The sequence below is a fragment of the Electrona antarctica genome (assembly GCF_951216825.1).
Source record: "Electrona antarctica genome assembly, chromosome: 21".
In the NCBI taxonomy this organism is placed as follows: domain Eukaryota; kingdom Metazoa; phylum Chordata; class Actinopteri; order Myctophiformes; family Myctophidae; genus Electrona; species Electrona antarctica.
In genome coordinates, this window is record NC_136802.1 from 27,818,324 (window position 1) to 27,831,337 (window position 13,014).

Genomic DNA, 13,014 nt, shown 5'->3' on the forward strand with positions numbered 1-13,014 from the left:
TGTAAAGCAAAGCCGAAAGGGTTTAGAGCTGGATCACGGGCGTGGGAGAAGAGACGGGACGTGAAGCGGGAAAGAAATTGAGATACAAAATGAACGAGTAAAATAATGTTGAGACAGACGCGGTATCTTTTGGATTAATTGACATTAAACATGTATCGATACCAATTTTTTTTCTTCCTGCTACCGATTCGGTTGATACCGGAGTACAGATCCGATGCCAGTGTGTACTTTAAAACAAATCTAGGACATTGGTTCTCAAAGTGGGGGTCCAGGGATTAGCTGGGTTCCTTGAGGGGGTTCCTAATGGACCCTTACAGGTCTGTAACTCTGAGAGTTATTATATGGGGGTCTACGGTTAAATCTAAATGGCATTAATAATTGTTAAAGCCTGTAAATGAAATGTCTGTAAATGTCTGTAAATGAAATGTCAGCATGTGATAAGCTACGTGGTATTGGAATGACAGACGGCACACAGGCCGATGCCAGCATTTTAAGCAGCATCGGCAGCTTTTCCGATACTCACATCGGAACAACTCTGACATGAAATAAAACCAAGACGAGGTCCAAACAGTGTGGCTTCCCTTTGATGTCATGTTGATCACATCAGACTTGTTCGAATATGGAAGCACGGACTAACGGGGCAGACACAAGGACACACAAATGCTTGCTACCTACTTATTGTAGGTGCCACACACGCTGTAAAAACAAGTATTAGCTTCTAATTTTTACTCTCATTTAGACACAGACAGACACACAAAACACAAACAAAACACACACACACAGGTCTGAACACTTTTGTTTAACTCCCACTGGTTTGGTACAAACATAGTTTAATGGCAGCTTCTCAAAGCTCTCTGAAGCCAAATCAAACATCCCATTGTAATTATACAAATCAGTACTTGTGTAGTTCAGATGGGGAGGGATGGGGAGAATAATAATTGGCAACAGATGTCAACAGAATTTATGAGATTTCTTCATTTAAGTGTGATAGGGCTATAACTTAGTAATTAATTGCATAATCAATGAATCAATGCAATTAACTTTAGACCATAAAATTATAATAAAATCAGGCAATATAAAATGCAGAATGATTGCAAATGTTTTTCACACATGATTTTTATCTGAACTAACACATCTGTGAATTGCTTAATATGTTTAATCTGCAGTTAAAAAACAACTTCCAATGCTAGAAAATTAAACAAAGTAAAGTCTATTATTGACTACTAAAACGTTATTTGATCAACTTTCTATCACTCCATCAGTCAATTTAATCAATCATTTCGACTCTATAACAACAGACTATTTCTGTTCCGTTGCACTCACACTCCATTCCACTCTAACAATCAGTACCTGTAGTGGCAAACTTCCCTTTCTTTAAGTTTGCACACTTAAATGTAGCAGTCTAAGGCAAGGCAAAAAGCTTGACGCACAAAATGAGTTCTTCACGGTATTGTAATAAAAAAGTTCTTTACTTCGATCAAAAACTATTTGATCAAAAAAAAAAAAAATTCTGTGTGTGTGTATATGTGGTCAAAAACTATGTTGCTCCAAAGCTGCTTCACTTCACACTGCCAGAAAACCCCCCAGACAATTTGAGTTACTAATCAACTAGCAAGGAGCATTCCATTGGCTAAGGCTCATTAATACAATTAAATCAGAACTCACAGAGCTGCATTCTAGAGGTCATGTTAACCTCCTAATATCACACACAGGTGCATTGTATAGGACTCATTAACCCCCACTATGGCTCTTACAGTACCTGTGCATCTGGCCAGTGCCTTGCTCACACAGGTGCATTGTATAGGACTCATTAACCCCTACTATGGCTCTTACAGTACCTGTGCATCTGGCCAGTGCCTTGCTCACACAGGTGCATTGTATAGGACTCATTAACCCCCCCTATGGCTCTTACAGTACCTGTGCATCTGGCCAGTGTCTTGCTCACACAGGTGCATTGTATAGGACTCATTAACCCCCCCTATGGCTCTTACAGTACCTGTGCATCTGGCCAGTGTCTTGCTCACACAGGTGCATTGTATAAGACTCATTAACCCCTACTATGGCTCTTACAGTACCTGTGCATCTGGCCAGTGTCTTGCTCACACAGGTGCATTGTATAGGACTCATTAACCCCTACTATGGCTCTTACAGTACCTGTGCATCTGGCCAGTGTCTTGCTCACACAGGTGCATTGTATAGGACTCATTAACCCCTACTATGGCTCTTACAGTACCGGTGCATCTGGCCAGTGTCATTAACCCCTACTATGGCTCTTACAGTACCTGTGCATCTGGCCAGTGTCTTGCTCGGAGTAGACGGCCACGGTTCGAATCCCCAGCTCTGTGCATGCTCTGAACACGCGGATGGCTATCTCACCTGTAAAACACCAGAGAGGAGGTTGCATTAGGAGTCAGCAATAGAAATCCATGTCGTGCACCACATCTCCACTAGCTAAGTGCTTGGTTGCGCCCCGAAAATAGCTGATCTACAAGCTCTCAACGTGTCGCAGCGCGACGCGTTGTGAGCTTGTAGATCTGCTATTTTCGCTATTTTTGTGCAGTGGTGGTTATACAGTATAGTATACACATGCAACACAAGCTGGAGGGGGTAGTTCTGCAAGGCTGCTCCATGAAACTACAATAAGGAAACTACGTTTGTTTTCGCATGGCTATTATTAAAATGTACAGTACATGCAATGTAATGTTAGCTACTTCTCATTAGCATGGTGGTATAGCATTGCTGTTTTCAGAGTAAAAAAAAGCTTCCGATTAGCAAAGCTCTTTCATTGATCAAATGGTGCGTTAGTGTGCACTGGTAGTATCCACACAACACAAGCTGCATTTCCTCAAGCCTATTTGGAGCGCAAGTGCAGCGGAGATTTCTGCTGTGTGGTCTCAAATAAAGGGTCAGTAATTAAGTGACGCCACCACCTTAGACAGACCTGTAGCCGACAGAAGCACTCCCGTGTGACTTGTCTGCAGCAGGGAAATACAGACACGCGAGACGGTGAACTACTCTTCAGTGTGAGAAGAATTGGAAAATTAACATTTTTGACCAAAGAGAAACAGTCTTTCCAGTGCATATTTTGAAGCTTCACTTGTGCCGTGTGAACAAACCTCCTCTTATAGATCACCGAAGTCCTGACGTCACTGTCAGTAGAGGGCGCCAGTCCACAGGTTCGTGTACTTTTTATTTGCATTGAAATCCCCATAGGGGGATTTTATATCTCTTCATATAAGAACTGTTTGAAAAATAAACCGATCATCCCGGCCTTTTCACTCATATGGATATGAAGCATCGACTGAAGGTGGAAATGTACAAATATACCCAACGAGTAACACAATAAGCGCTAGAACCCAGAGACTACATTTCCAGGTGGTTGGGGTTGCTGCAGCTACCCGTCGCACAACCGAAACTGACATGTTAATTACGTTTTTTTATTGATATTTAATGTTTCGTGGTTACTACGAGTCGAGTCACTTCCAGCTGAGCTTACGTCAACGAGGAATCTCAGGAACGCAATGTGTTGACAGCTGGGCCTGACGTATATTAGCAGCGACATGCTTTTATACCCTTGTAGTTTCAAGGCTTTTGCGGCCACATTAATTCAATTTTCTCCAGAAACTGGCTGTATCAAATATGAATGGACATCATTAACGACGCACAACCACCCGCCTGACAGAAAGGCCGGGATGATCGGTTTATTTTTCAACCACAGTTCTTATATGAAGCGACCTAAAATCCCCCTATGGGGATTTCAATGCAAATAAAAAGATACATGAACCTGTGTACTGGCGCCCTCTACTGAAAGTGACGTCAGGCTTCGGTGCTCTATGAGAAGGATCAAGATCCGGCTGGCCACCTCATCCTCTAGTGAGAAAGAAACTCTTATATACAGTGGCACAAACTTGTTTCTATGGAGAGTAGATCTCTTTCACACACTCAGTTTTGGTCGGCCTATTATATTACAAGAGTGCAAATACACCAAAACAACAGAGGACAAAATAAAAGTAGCTAAAAGATAAACAGAAGCCATGAGAAAGAAGTAAGAGGATATATTCAGTTAAGACAAGAAACCAGAGAGCAAGCAGAAATAAGCAGAGCACATAAACTGAGTTTGACAAATTTAACAAAGTTACAAATAAATTGAGAGTAAGAATAAAACGGATACGAGGGAAATGAAGTGGAAGAGTACAGACAGAGAGGAGGAGATAGAGCAAAGGAAAAGGAGAGAGGGAAAGATGGAGAGCTCCAGCTTGGCCGAGCACAAGCCCAGCTATCACGGCAGGGCGGCTGGGTGCAGTGGGTGGAGAGAGGGCCATCTCTGTTGCTGCTCTAGAGACTCCTATTAGGTTGGTCATCCTCATGGTGCCTGTTCAGCAGGGAGTGTAATTTGAGAAGGATAGCATGTTCCTCCACAAATTCCTCGCCGTCGTGTTAAAATAAGAAGCTGACGAATCCATGTGCATCGGGGGAGGAGACATGTGGTTGGCTACGCCCTCTCTAAAGGCTCCATCTTCGTCACCGCTAAACCCCTTATCCCTAAACTTCTTTTACAATTTTGCAAAACATTTCTGAATAGTTAAAATGGCCAGTCTGCAAGCTCACAACGTGTCAATGTAGATTGGCTAGTTGAACTATTCAAAAATGTTTTTCAAAATAGTAAAAAAAACAAGAATTGGTTAAATCAATGAAATACCTGCTGATTGTTATTATCTGCGGGGGTCCGCTATAACTGCCTCTGTGTCAGTTTCAGCGCAGTAGTTTAGGTAGGAACCAAAGTTCTCTAAGGTGGAACTATTGTGTTCCGAGTGAAAACTAGACCTATATTAAATTGTTTATAGGATCCATACAGGTAAATTAATACATGGTAACCCTTCCACAGTAGTAGCTTTTTCATATTTGTGATTATTTTGCATATGTTCCTCCATAATGCTTCATTTGCATATTGAAAAATTTGTAATAAAATTTGTAATAAAATAAATCATTGTCTTTGTGTAAGTACTATAGATATGGTTTTGCCCACTCATTTCCAAAGTAACGTTCAAATTTTGGAGCTCTAGCTCATGGAGTAAGAACCAAAAAGAACTGAACCGGTTCCCATTGGGAACCAACCGGTGGGAAAAGGGCTGAGATGTCAAGTGAATGGGGGGGCAGAGGGGTTGAGCTGGGTGGACCACGCAGTGTTGGGGGCAGAGGGGCTGAGCTGGGTGGACCACGCAGTGTTGGGGGCAGAGGGGTTGAGCTGGGTGGACCACGCAGGGTTGGGGGCAGAGGGGTTGAGCTGGGTGGACCACGCAGTGTTTGTTTCCAATAAAGTTTCAATAGTGGTCACTGTAGTGACTGTACAATACTTTCAAACAGTTGTCATGCCTCCTCCTCCCTGGCTGGCACACAAGTTAGCCATGTGCTATCTGTGTTGTGTTTACTGGCAGACGATAATGGCACAAGGGGGAGTTAATAATCTGATGTTGAACATTGTAGGCTGTACAGATAGCATTTGCATGACAGATAAGCAATGTAACCAGTGTGGGCGCTTGTTGTCTCAGTGCGTGTCCAAAAAAACGAAAGACACTGTACAAATGGACTGTTGGTCCATGAGAGAGAGCCAGGAGTAAAGACAAGGCGAGTAGTTGGCAAAGAGAGTAGAGAGAGAAAGAGCCAGAAGGTAGAGGAGACAATGTTATGGTAATAGAGGACATGAGTAGTGGCAGATAGTTGATATTATGATGGTCTACTGTCTCTCTCTCACATACGTACATGCACACCTGCACATATTATTTTAGCACGTTTGTATTTCTATTTTCTCCTCTTAGACTGTCCCTCTGGTCCCTGTTGTTCGTTTACAAAGTGTCTACATATAATGTAGGACTCTTTCCATCTCCTTAGTTTAGATCACTGTTTAGATACAGTACACAAAATACTGGTAAGCATGTATCCATATTATCCAGTGTGTCAACTAAACATCATGATGATATGTCATCTATAAAGTTGTCCGTCCGTCTGTCTGTCTGTCTGTCTGTCTGTCTGTCTGTCTTTCGATCTATCCATCCATCCAAGCACTTCCCGGAAACCTAATTTTTAAGCAACACAGGACAGAACAATTTCTACATAAATTAAAATGTGTCCTGATTTCATGACACAGTTCTGCAATCACACACACTTTTGGTAAACAGGAAATAACAAAGCCATTTTCTCTGGCAGAGCACAGACTGCACCAATGGAAGGATCATATCACCAGCGTTCACCATGACTTAATCCAATTATAATGTCAAGCTACAAAGACACGTATCAGACCAGGCAGATATAGTTTATTAGCCACAAGTAGATTGCCAGAGTTGGGTTTGAATAAATCATGAATTAAGCAATAAATTAAGCAATAATGATTGAGAATGCACTGTAGGTATGCAGTACTATTATAGTAGAGGCCCAAATATCATATACAGTACATACATTAACATGATAAATCAAAATCACCACATACACATAAAAATGGCGATTTATCACAATAAATACATTTTTCATCTGTACATTTTTTTCACAGTACATGTGAGAAACCAGTTGTAAGTGAGAAAAACTGAACGGGGGTCAGGGGGCGCCCGTTTTTTCGGCGGGGTTGGGGTGTAAAAAAATAAAAATAAATCAACAGGCGAACTTTCCCCCCGGCCTCATCGTAAGTTGAGACAAAGAGTAAGTTGAGACAAAGAACCATTTAAAGTCCATCATTTATTCTGACCCCTCCCCGACAAGTCCCATCTGTCCTGACCCCTTATCCATAATGTATACATTAATTATGGATAATTATTATGGACTTGGTTCTTCGTCTCAACTCTTCATCCACCCGGTTTGGTGGCGTGCACACACACACACACATGCAGTCTTACCTCTGTTAGCCACCATGACCTTTTTGATTGGCCGAATCACTGCGCTCTGCTGCGGGGTAGAATGGGCGGAGCGAGAGTAGAGGCATGCCCTCCTGATGGCCAAGAGGCCGAGTCCACCACGGGCTCCAATGTACCTCAACATACTGAGAGAGAGAGAGAGAGAGAGAGAGAGAGAGAGAGAGAGAGAGAGAGAAATGGAAAAAGAGGGAGGGAGAGATATGGAGAAGGAGAGAGAAAACTAGGTTAACTCAATGGCTGCCTTCTTTTTCATGATGTCCTGGAGCGCCAAGGACGTGTTTTTTGTGTTTTTAATATGGGGGGATAATAAATAAAATAATATATATATGGTGGCGGTCTGGGACTTTTGGCGCCCCCTGGTGGCGGTGAATGAGTTTAACATCCTCAAGCCATACGGTACTGGAATCATCATGAGACGGGCATCGACGGAAAGAGGGTGTGGAGTGGAGACAGCAACACACTGTATAGTTGTACAGAGAAAGAGGGTGTGGAGTGGAGACAGCAACATACTGTATAGTTGTACAGAGACATGGAAAGAGGGTGTGGAGTGGAGACAGCAACACACTGTATAGTTGTACAGAGACATGGAAAGAGGGTGTGGAGTGGAGACAGCAACACACTGTATAGTTGTACAGAGACATGGAAAGAGGGTGTGGAGTGGAGACAGCAACACACTGTATAGTTGTACAGAGACATGCTAGAAGGCTTTCTTACCTTTATCTGTAGTTGTTACGTCCCCACCAAAGAGGTCCAGGTGTTATTTTGTGCAAAAGTGCATTATTGGCTATTTCCCCTAATATAAGCCCTCAACGGGGGTTGGGTTTTTGTGCTAATTCACTAATTTCCATCGAAATAAGTAGTAAAGTGTGCCACTTGGGATACTATTTACATTATGAAGAGAGGATATATAAAAACAATATGTTTTTTTGAGCGATGGAAATAAGCGAATTAGCACAACACCCCAATGCAATTCAATTCAATTCATTGAGGGCTTATATTAGGGGAAATAGCCAATAATGCGCTTTTGCACAAAATAACACCTGGACTTCTTTGGTGGGGACGTAACAACTACAAAGAAAGGTAAGAAAGCCTTCTAGCATGGATGGAATTCAACTTTATTTGTCCATCCTCAATGACCAGTCTAATATTTTTATTTCATTTTGGCTATGTGCAATAACTGCAAGCCAATAAACCAATCAATAGCATTGTAAGTATTTTCTTAATTTTTAATTCATTAATTTAGTTGCCAATAATTTTAACTGTTTTTTAAGACCTATTGTCTTATTGCTATAAAATGAATGCTAAAAACAAATTATACATGCATTAAAAAATAAATACAAATAAAATTATAAAAAGAGCTTCTGACGAATGTTCTGGGCCCAGACCAGTGCCACCCACCCACCCACCCACCCACCCACCCACACACACACACACACACACACACACACACACACACACACACACACACACACACACACACACACACACACACACACACACACACACACACACACACACACACACACACACACACACACACACACACACACACACACACACACACACACACACACACACACACACACACACACACACACACACACACACACACACACACACACACACACACACACACACACACACACACACACACACGGGATAATTTCTGTTTTTCCATGATAGTCTGACAGCCTGACAGGGGTCTGAAAAGCAGATGAGACTTCCAATCATGCATGACGTGGTAGCCTGGTAATGGGAAAGGCAGAACAGCAAAGTTAAATGGATAGGTCAACGGGCTGCTGAAAGCCGTTGAACCTCTGTCACAGGCTGCGTCCATTAAAACTAATCGGGGGAAGGCCTAAAAGGACACACACCACTCACACACTATTAAACTCACTGCATGCAATTGGAAGAGAGGGGGAAAGATAAAATAGTACACTCAATCCCTACTGGGGGAACCAGAATGTAGTGTCTTGAACATGCAGGAATGTATCTGGGGTACATGCAGAGACTGATAGCTTCTGTAGTGGCTTAAAGGACAACTTTTTTTTCAACCAAGCTTCATGTTTTAGGTTGTTATTAGAGAAAGTAAAAGATGACGTTTTTTGATTTGGTGCCTTCTTTCGTTTTAGGGATTTCAGCTGTTTTTGACAGGGGGGGGGGCATTCGAACATGGGGCTAAATATGTATTTTTACAAAATGTTATAGCGATATCTTTTATTATTATTTACTATAGTCCTACTTGACCCCAAAAGATCTAGGCCACAAAAGATCACGAGATCTACTGAATGTGTTAAACTGACATATTGAGCCACAGTGTGGCTTCCCCCCAGTAGGCCTCTTTCACAATCAGTAGATCATGTGATCTTCTGTGGCCAGATATAGTGGTCAAAGGGCCAAAATGTCCCTTGAAATTTTAAAATTGCGAGCAGAGACAGCAAGATATGTCCATCCAAAAATGTCCCGGATTTCCTACACTGTCACTGGCACAAAGTAGATACATTACATCACCACCAACACCTCACATTCACTACATTCAGCATTGTATACCATGAACACACAACCCTATGGTTATGAGTATGGCCAAATTTGTTCTGGACAAACTAATTCAGATACAGAGCACTATCAAAGATTGTCATATCCACTGAGCCTACAGTGGGAACTCAGATTACACTGAGCCAGACTAAGCCTCAGTCTTATACTTATCATACTAAAAATGCACTGTTTACATACAGACTTTAAAGTAAGTGTGGCTAATTTTATATCAGCCGCACAAAACGGCATACTGTGGGGGAGAGTAGTGATCAGCAATATTAAGTTCACAACACCAATTATGAATTATCCCAAAACACAGCACTCTAAAAAGAAAAGGTCATTACACATCGGGAGTGACGCAAATAATCGCATTGTTCTAATCGCGCTCAGTATGCAATGTACTATGCATGTTTGTAAAAAACAAACAGCATTTTAAATGTGTGAATGAATCAATACTCCAGGTAAGTACGGACCTTCAGGGTCCAGGCCACACTAACCCACATAGTTTACCTGCTACTGTGACCCATGTTGTCTAATGTCTATTGTATTCGGTTATATTTTATAACTGCAAATTCACTTTTATTTCCATCTCCTTCTCCGCCTGGCCAAAGGGTAGACCATCTAGTTCCTCTGCTGCCAGTCTAAATGTGAGCTTGCATAACATTTGCGAGTTGCACCTGTGTGTTGCTTGCTTCTAATGTCATGTTTAGAATGAGGTCTCTTTAACAGTACAGTAAGTACCAACATACGTCACATTACTAGACCACTAAAAGCCATTTTAAATACACCCACCCGTCTTCAATTTCAATGGCATACCCTGATTATTAAGTAGACACCTCGAGTGGAAAACGTGTCAAGTGTCCCTGTGCTGTAAAAAATAAATAAATATAATTTGCAGTGGGATAATGACTTCTCTGCGCTTATACCCAGCAGTGGGATTGTTCAGAGTGAGCTCACAGGGGAGCCGTTGTGGGGTTAAGTCTCTTCCTCGGGGACACTTAACCAGGCAACGGCAAGCCTGGAGGAGCCAAGGATCGCAGTGGGGAACCTTCTCAGATGGCCGTTCTACATCCTGAGGTACTGCCGCCCTGTGCCTCTGGTGTTTTTCTTTACCGTCAACCTACCCTACGCCTAAAGCCACGGAAGTGAGCTGGACACTCACTGTCCTTTTTTATATGATTGCTTGTGGGGCTGACCTTCGATCGTTTAAAAAAAAAAAAAGCTTCTAGCCCTTAAAAACGAGGAGGTGGTTAAAAAAATGTTGTGGAGCTCGAGCATGTGGCTTAATTTGAAGGGTAGCAGATCTACAAGCTCTCAACATGTCACGCTGCAATGCACTGTGGGCTTGTAGATCAGAAATTTTGATTAAAAAAAAAAAAAAAGGAAATAATTTGAAAAGATATTTTAAAATAAACTTGATTTTTCCTTTTCATGTTCAAATTTCGTAACCTGACTCCGCCAGATGGGGCAGCAGAGAGTACACTGGGTTCCCCCCTCCTGCTCCCATCTGGGAACTCTCAGGCAGACTTGATGCCCGGCCACAAAACGGCCTGGCCAATCAGCGGCAGCTAGAGGCGGGATCAAGGCATACACAGTGCTGCCTTGATCCCGCCTCTAGCTGCCGCTGATTGGTTTTGTTTGCCGGGCATCAAGTCTGCCTGAGAGTTCCCAGATGGGAGCAGGAGTAGCCTCGGTCCCAGGCTTACTTTTCTGCGAAAAGAAGAGCTTGGTCACAACCTAAGGCAGAGAAGCTATCGGCGGTTGTATCCTCCGGATCATCCGTCAGATGTATTTCCCCCGGATACGATATTTTCCCGACCAATCACAACACTCCCGCAACTTCCGCTGATAGTCTTTTCAGCGTAGGTCTTGCCCAGGGTGGAGCAGGAGGGGGGAACCCAGTGTACTCTCTGCTGCCCCATCTGGCGGAGTCAGGTTACAAATTTCGTTCCATCGAACGAAACTTCAAATATTAAGCCTTAATTGCTCGCTCTCCACTCTTCATTTACTTCAACAAGAGAATACTGTTCCTTTAACACTCCCCATTTCTTCTTCAATATTTAATAGTGACTTTCTACTAATATCTGAACGATAAATCAATTTTGTATAATTGGCACAATGTCACACAGCTCTAAGCTGCTGGTGTTTGTTTGCAATGTCAATTAGCTCAAACAAGGCAATCCAAATTAATTCATTGTCAGTAGAGAAGCTCCAGGTGTCATGATCACGACATCAGAATCATGTGGTTCTGTGACCACATGAGACTATCTCACCTGAATAAACATGATTATCTTTGAGAAACACGCACACACACACATGCACAACACACGCAGGGGAACAGATACAGAGGCATTGCACAGTATCATGCAGTCACACGCACACAGAATCACAGACACACACCGTCCTACTGCTGTGGCCTCCACATCAACAACACGGTTTGACGGCAGCATTTTCACACCCGCTAACCCCCAAGCACAGACATTTACTCAAACAAAGCACCCCATTACCACCAAAACACAATGCCCCATGCCAGTGTGCACGCCACAGGATGGCTTAAGCACACTGACAAGACTCCCCTTCGTAGATATACATGTGCATGCACACACACACACACTCATATCCAGAAAGGCTTGGAGGCACCTCGTCAAGTAGATGTTAAGTACCTCATTCACCCCAGGAGCCTGACAGCTTTAACAGATAGGAGCTGTTTGGTGCTGTGCTTAAGGGACTGGAAGCTTCTCCAGTGAGGAAACAGCCTAGCAGTGGTCCTCTGCTGCCACTCTGTGGCCAAATGCCTCCACTGTGTAGACAGTGTGGAGATCACAATACATCTTAACACAGCTCTGGGTGAGATGTGCCCCCTCTCTGGGATGTCAGATATACGGTACACAGACTGGAGACGCTCCATAAACATGTTTGTTGAGATGAGAGCTAAAGGAGAAGTGGGTCATTTGGTGGGGAAGACTGTATCTTTTGATAAAGAGAAGATGGCATAGATATGAAAACATACGCCGCCAGGCCAGACTTAAATCAGTCTCAGTCATCGTCTGTGAAGCATGTCCAAGAAGTTGGCAGCATATTCAACACCCAATGGCAAGTAACACATATTAGGCATTAGCTACATCTGAACATACAGACATATTACGGCATTGGTTGCATACTGTACATCTGAACATGCAGAGCTCAAAGGAATGTAGTAAGACTAATGACAAACTGGATAACCCAGATTAAGGCAGATTAGAAATAGGGGAAAGGTCATTTTGTTTACGGGGAGTCAAGACTGGTACTACTGTACGGGTGTTCATGGTTGACTTGACTGACTTTTTTGTCTGATTAACCAAGTGAATGGAAACCAGTAAAGTATAAAATAGCAGAACCTCACATGTACTCTAGTCTAAAGTACACAAGCACACTCACAACATGTGTACGTACAGTAGGCATGTGTGTGCACTCGCTTGCACGCATACACAAACAGTTTGCAGCAATGCTGTCTGGACCACCGTGAATGATCAAACTCCCAATGTGGGTTTACTTTTGTAGTAAAATTCTGAGTTCCAAGTTCATTCTCCTGAACGCT

The 13,014-nt window shown here is 42.8% G+C and overlaps 1 protein-coding gene across 1 annotated transcript in view; it reads right to left on the reverse strand.

The window, feature by feature from the left end:
• Positions 1-13,014, reverse strand: part of LOC306914310 (pyruvate carboxylase, mitochondrial-like) — a gene marked incomplete at its 3' end in the record, with an annotated part of 95,336 nt that overhangs the window by 62,643 nt on the left and 19,679 nt on the right. The window contains exons 2-3 of the mRNA XM_079491307.1: positions 6,885-7,027; positions 2,283-2,376 (exon numbers count right to left, since the gene is read on the reverse strand). Of these exons, the coding sequence (XP_079347433.1) occupies positions 2,283-2,376; positions 6,885-7,026 (236 nt within the window). The 5' untranslated portion in view covers position 7,027. The remainder of the gene's footprint in view (positions 1-2,282; positions 2,377-6,884; positions 7,028-13,014) is intronic.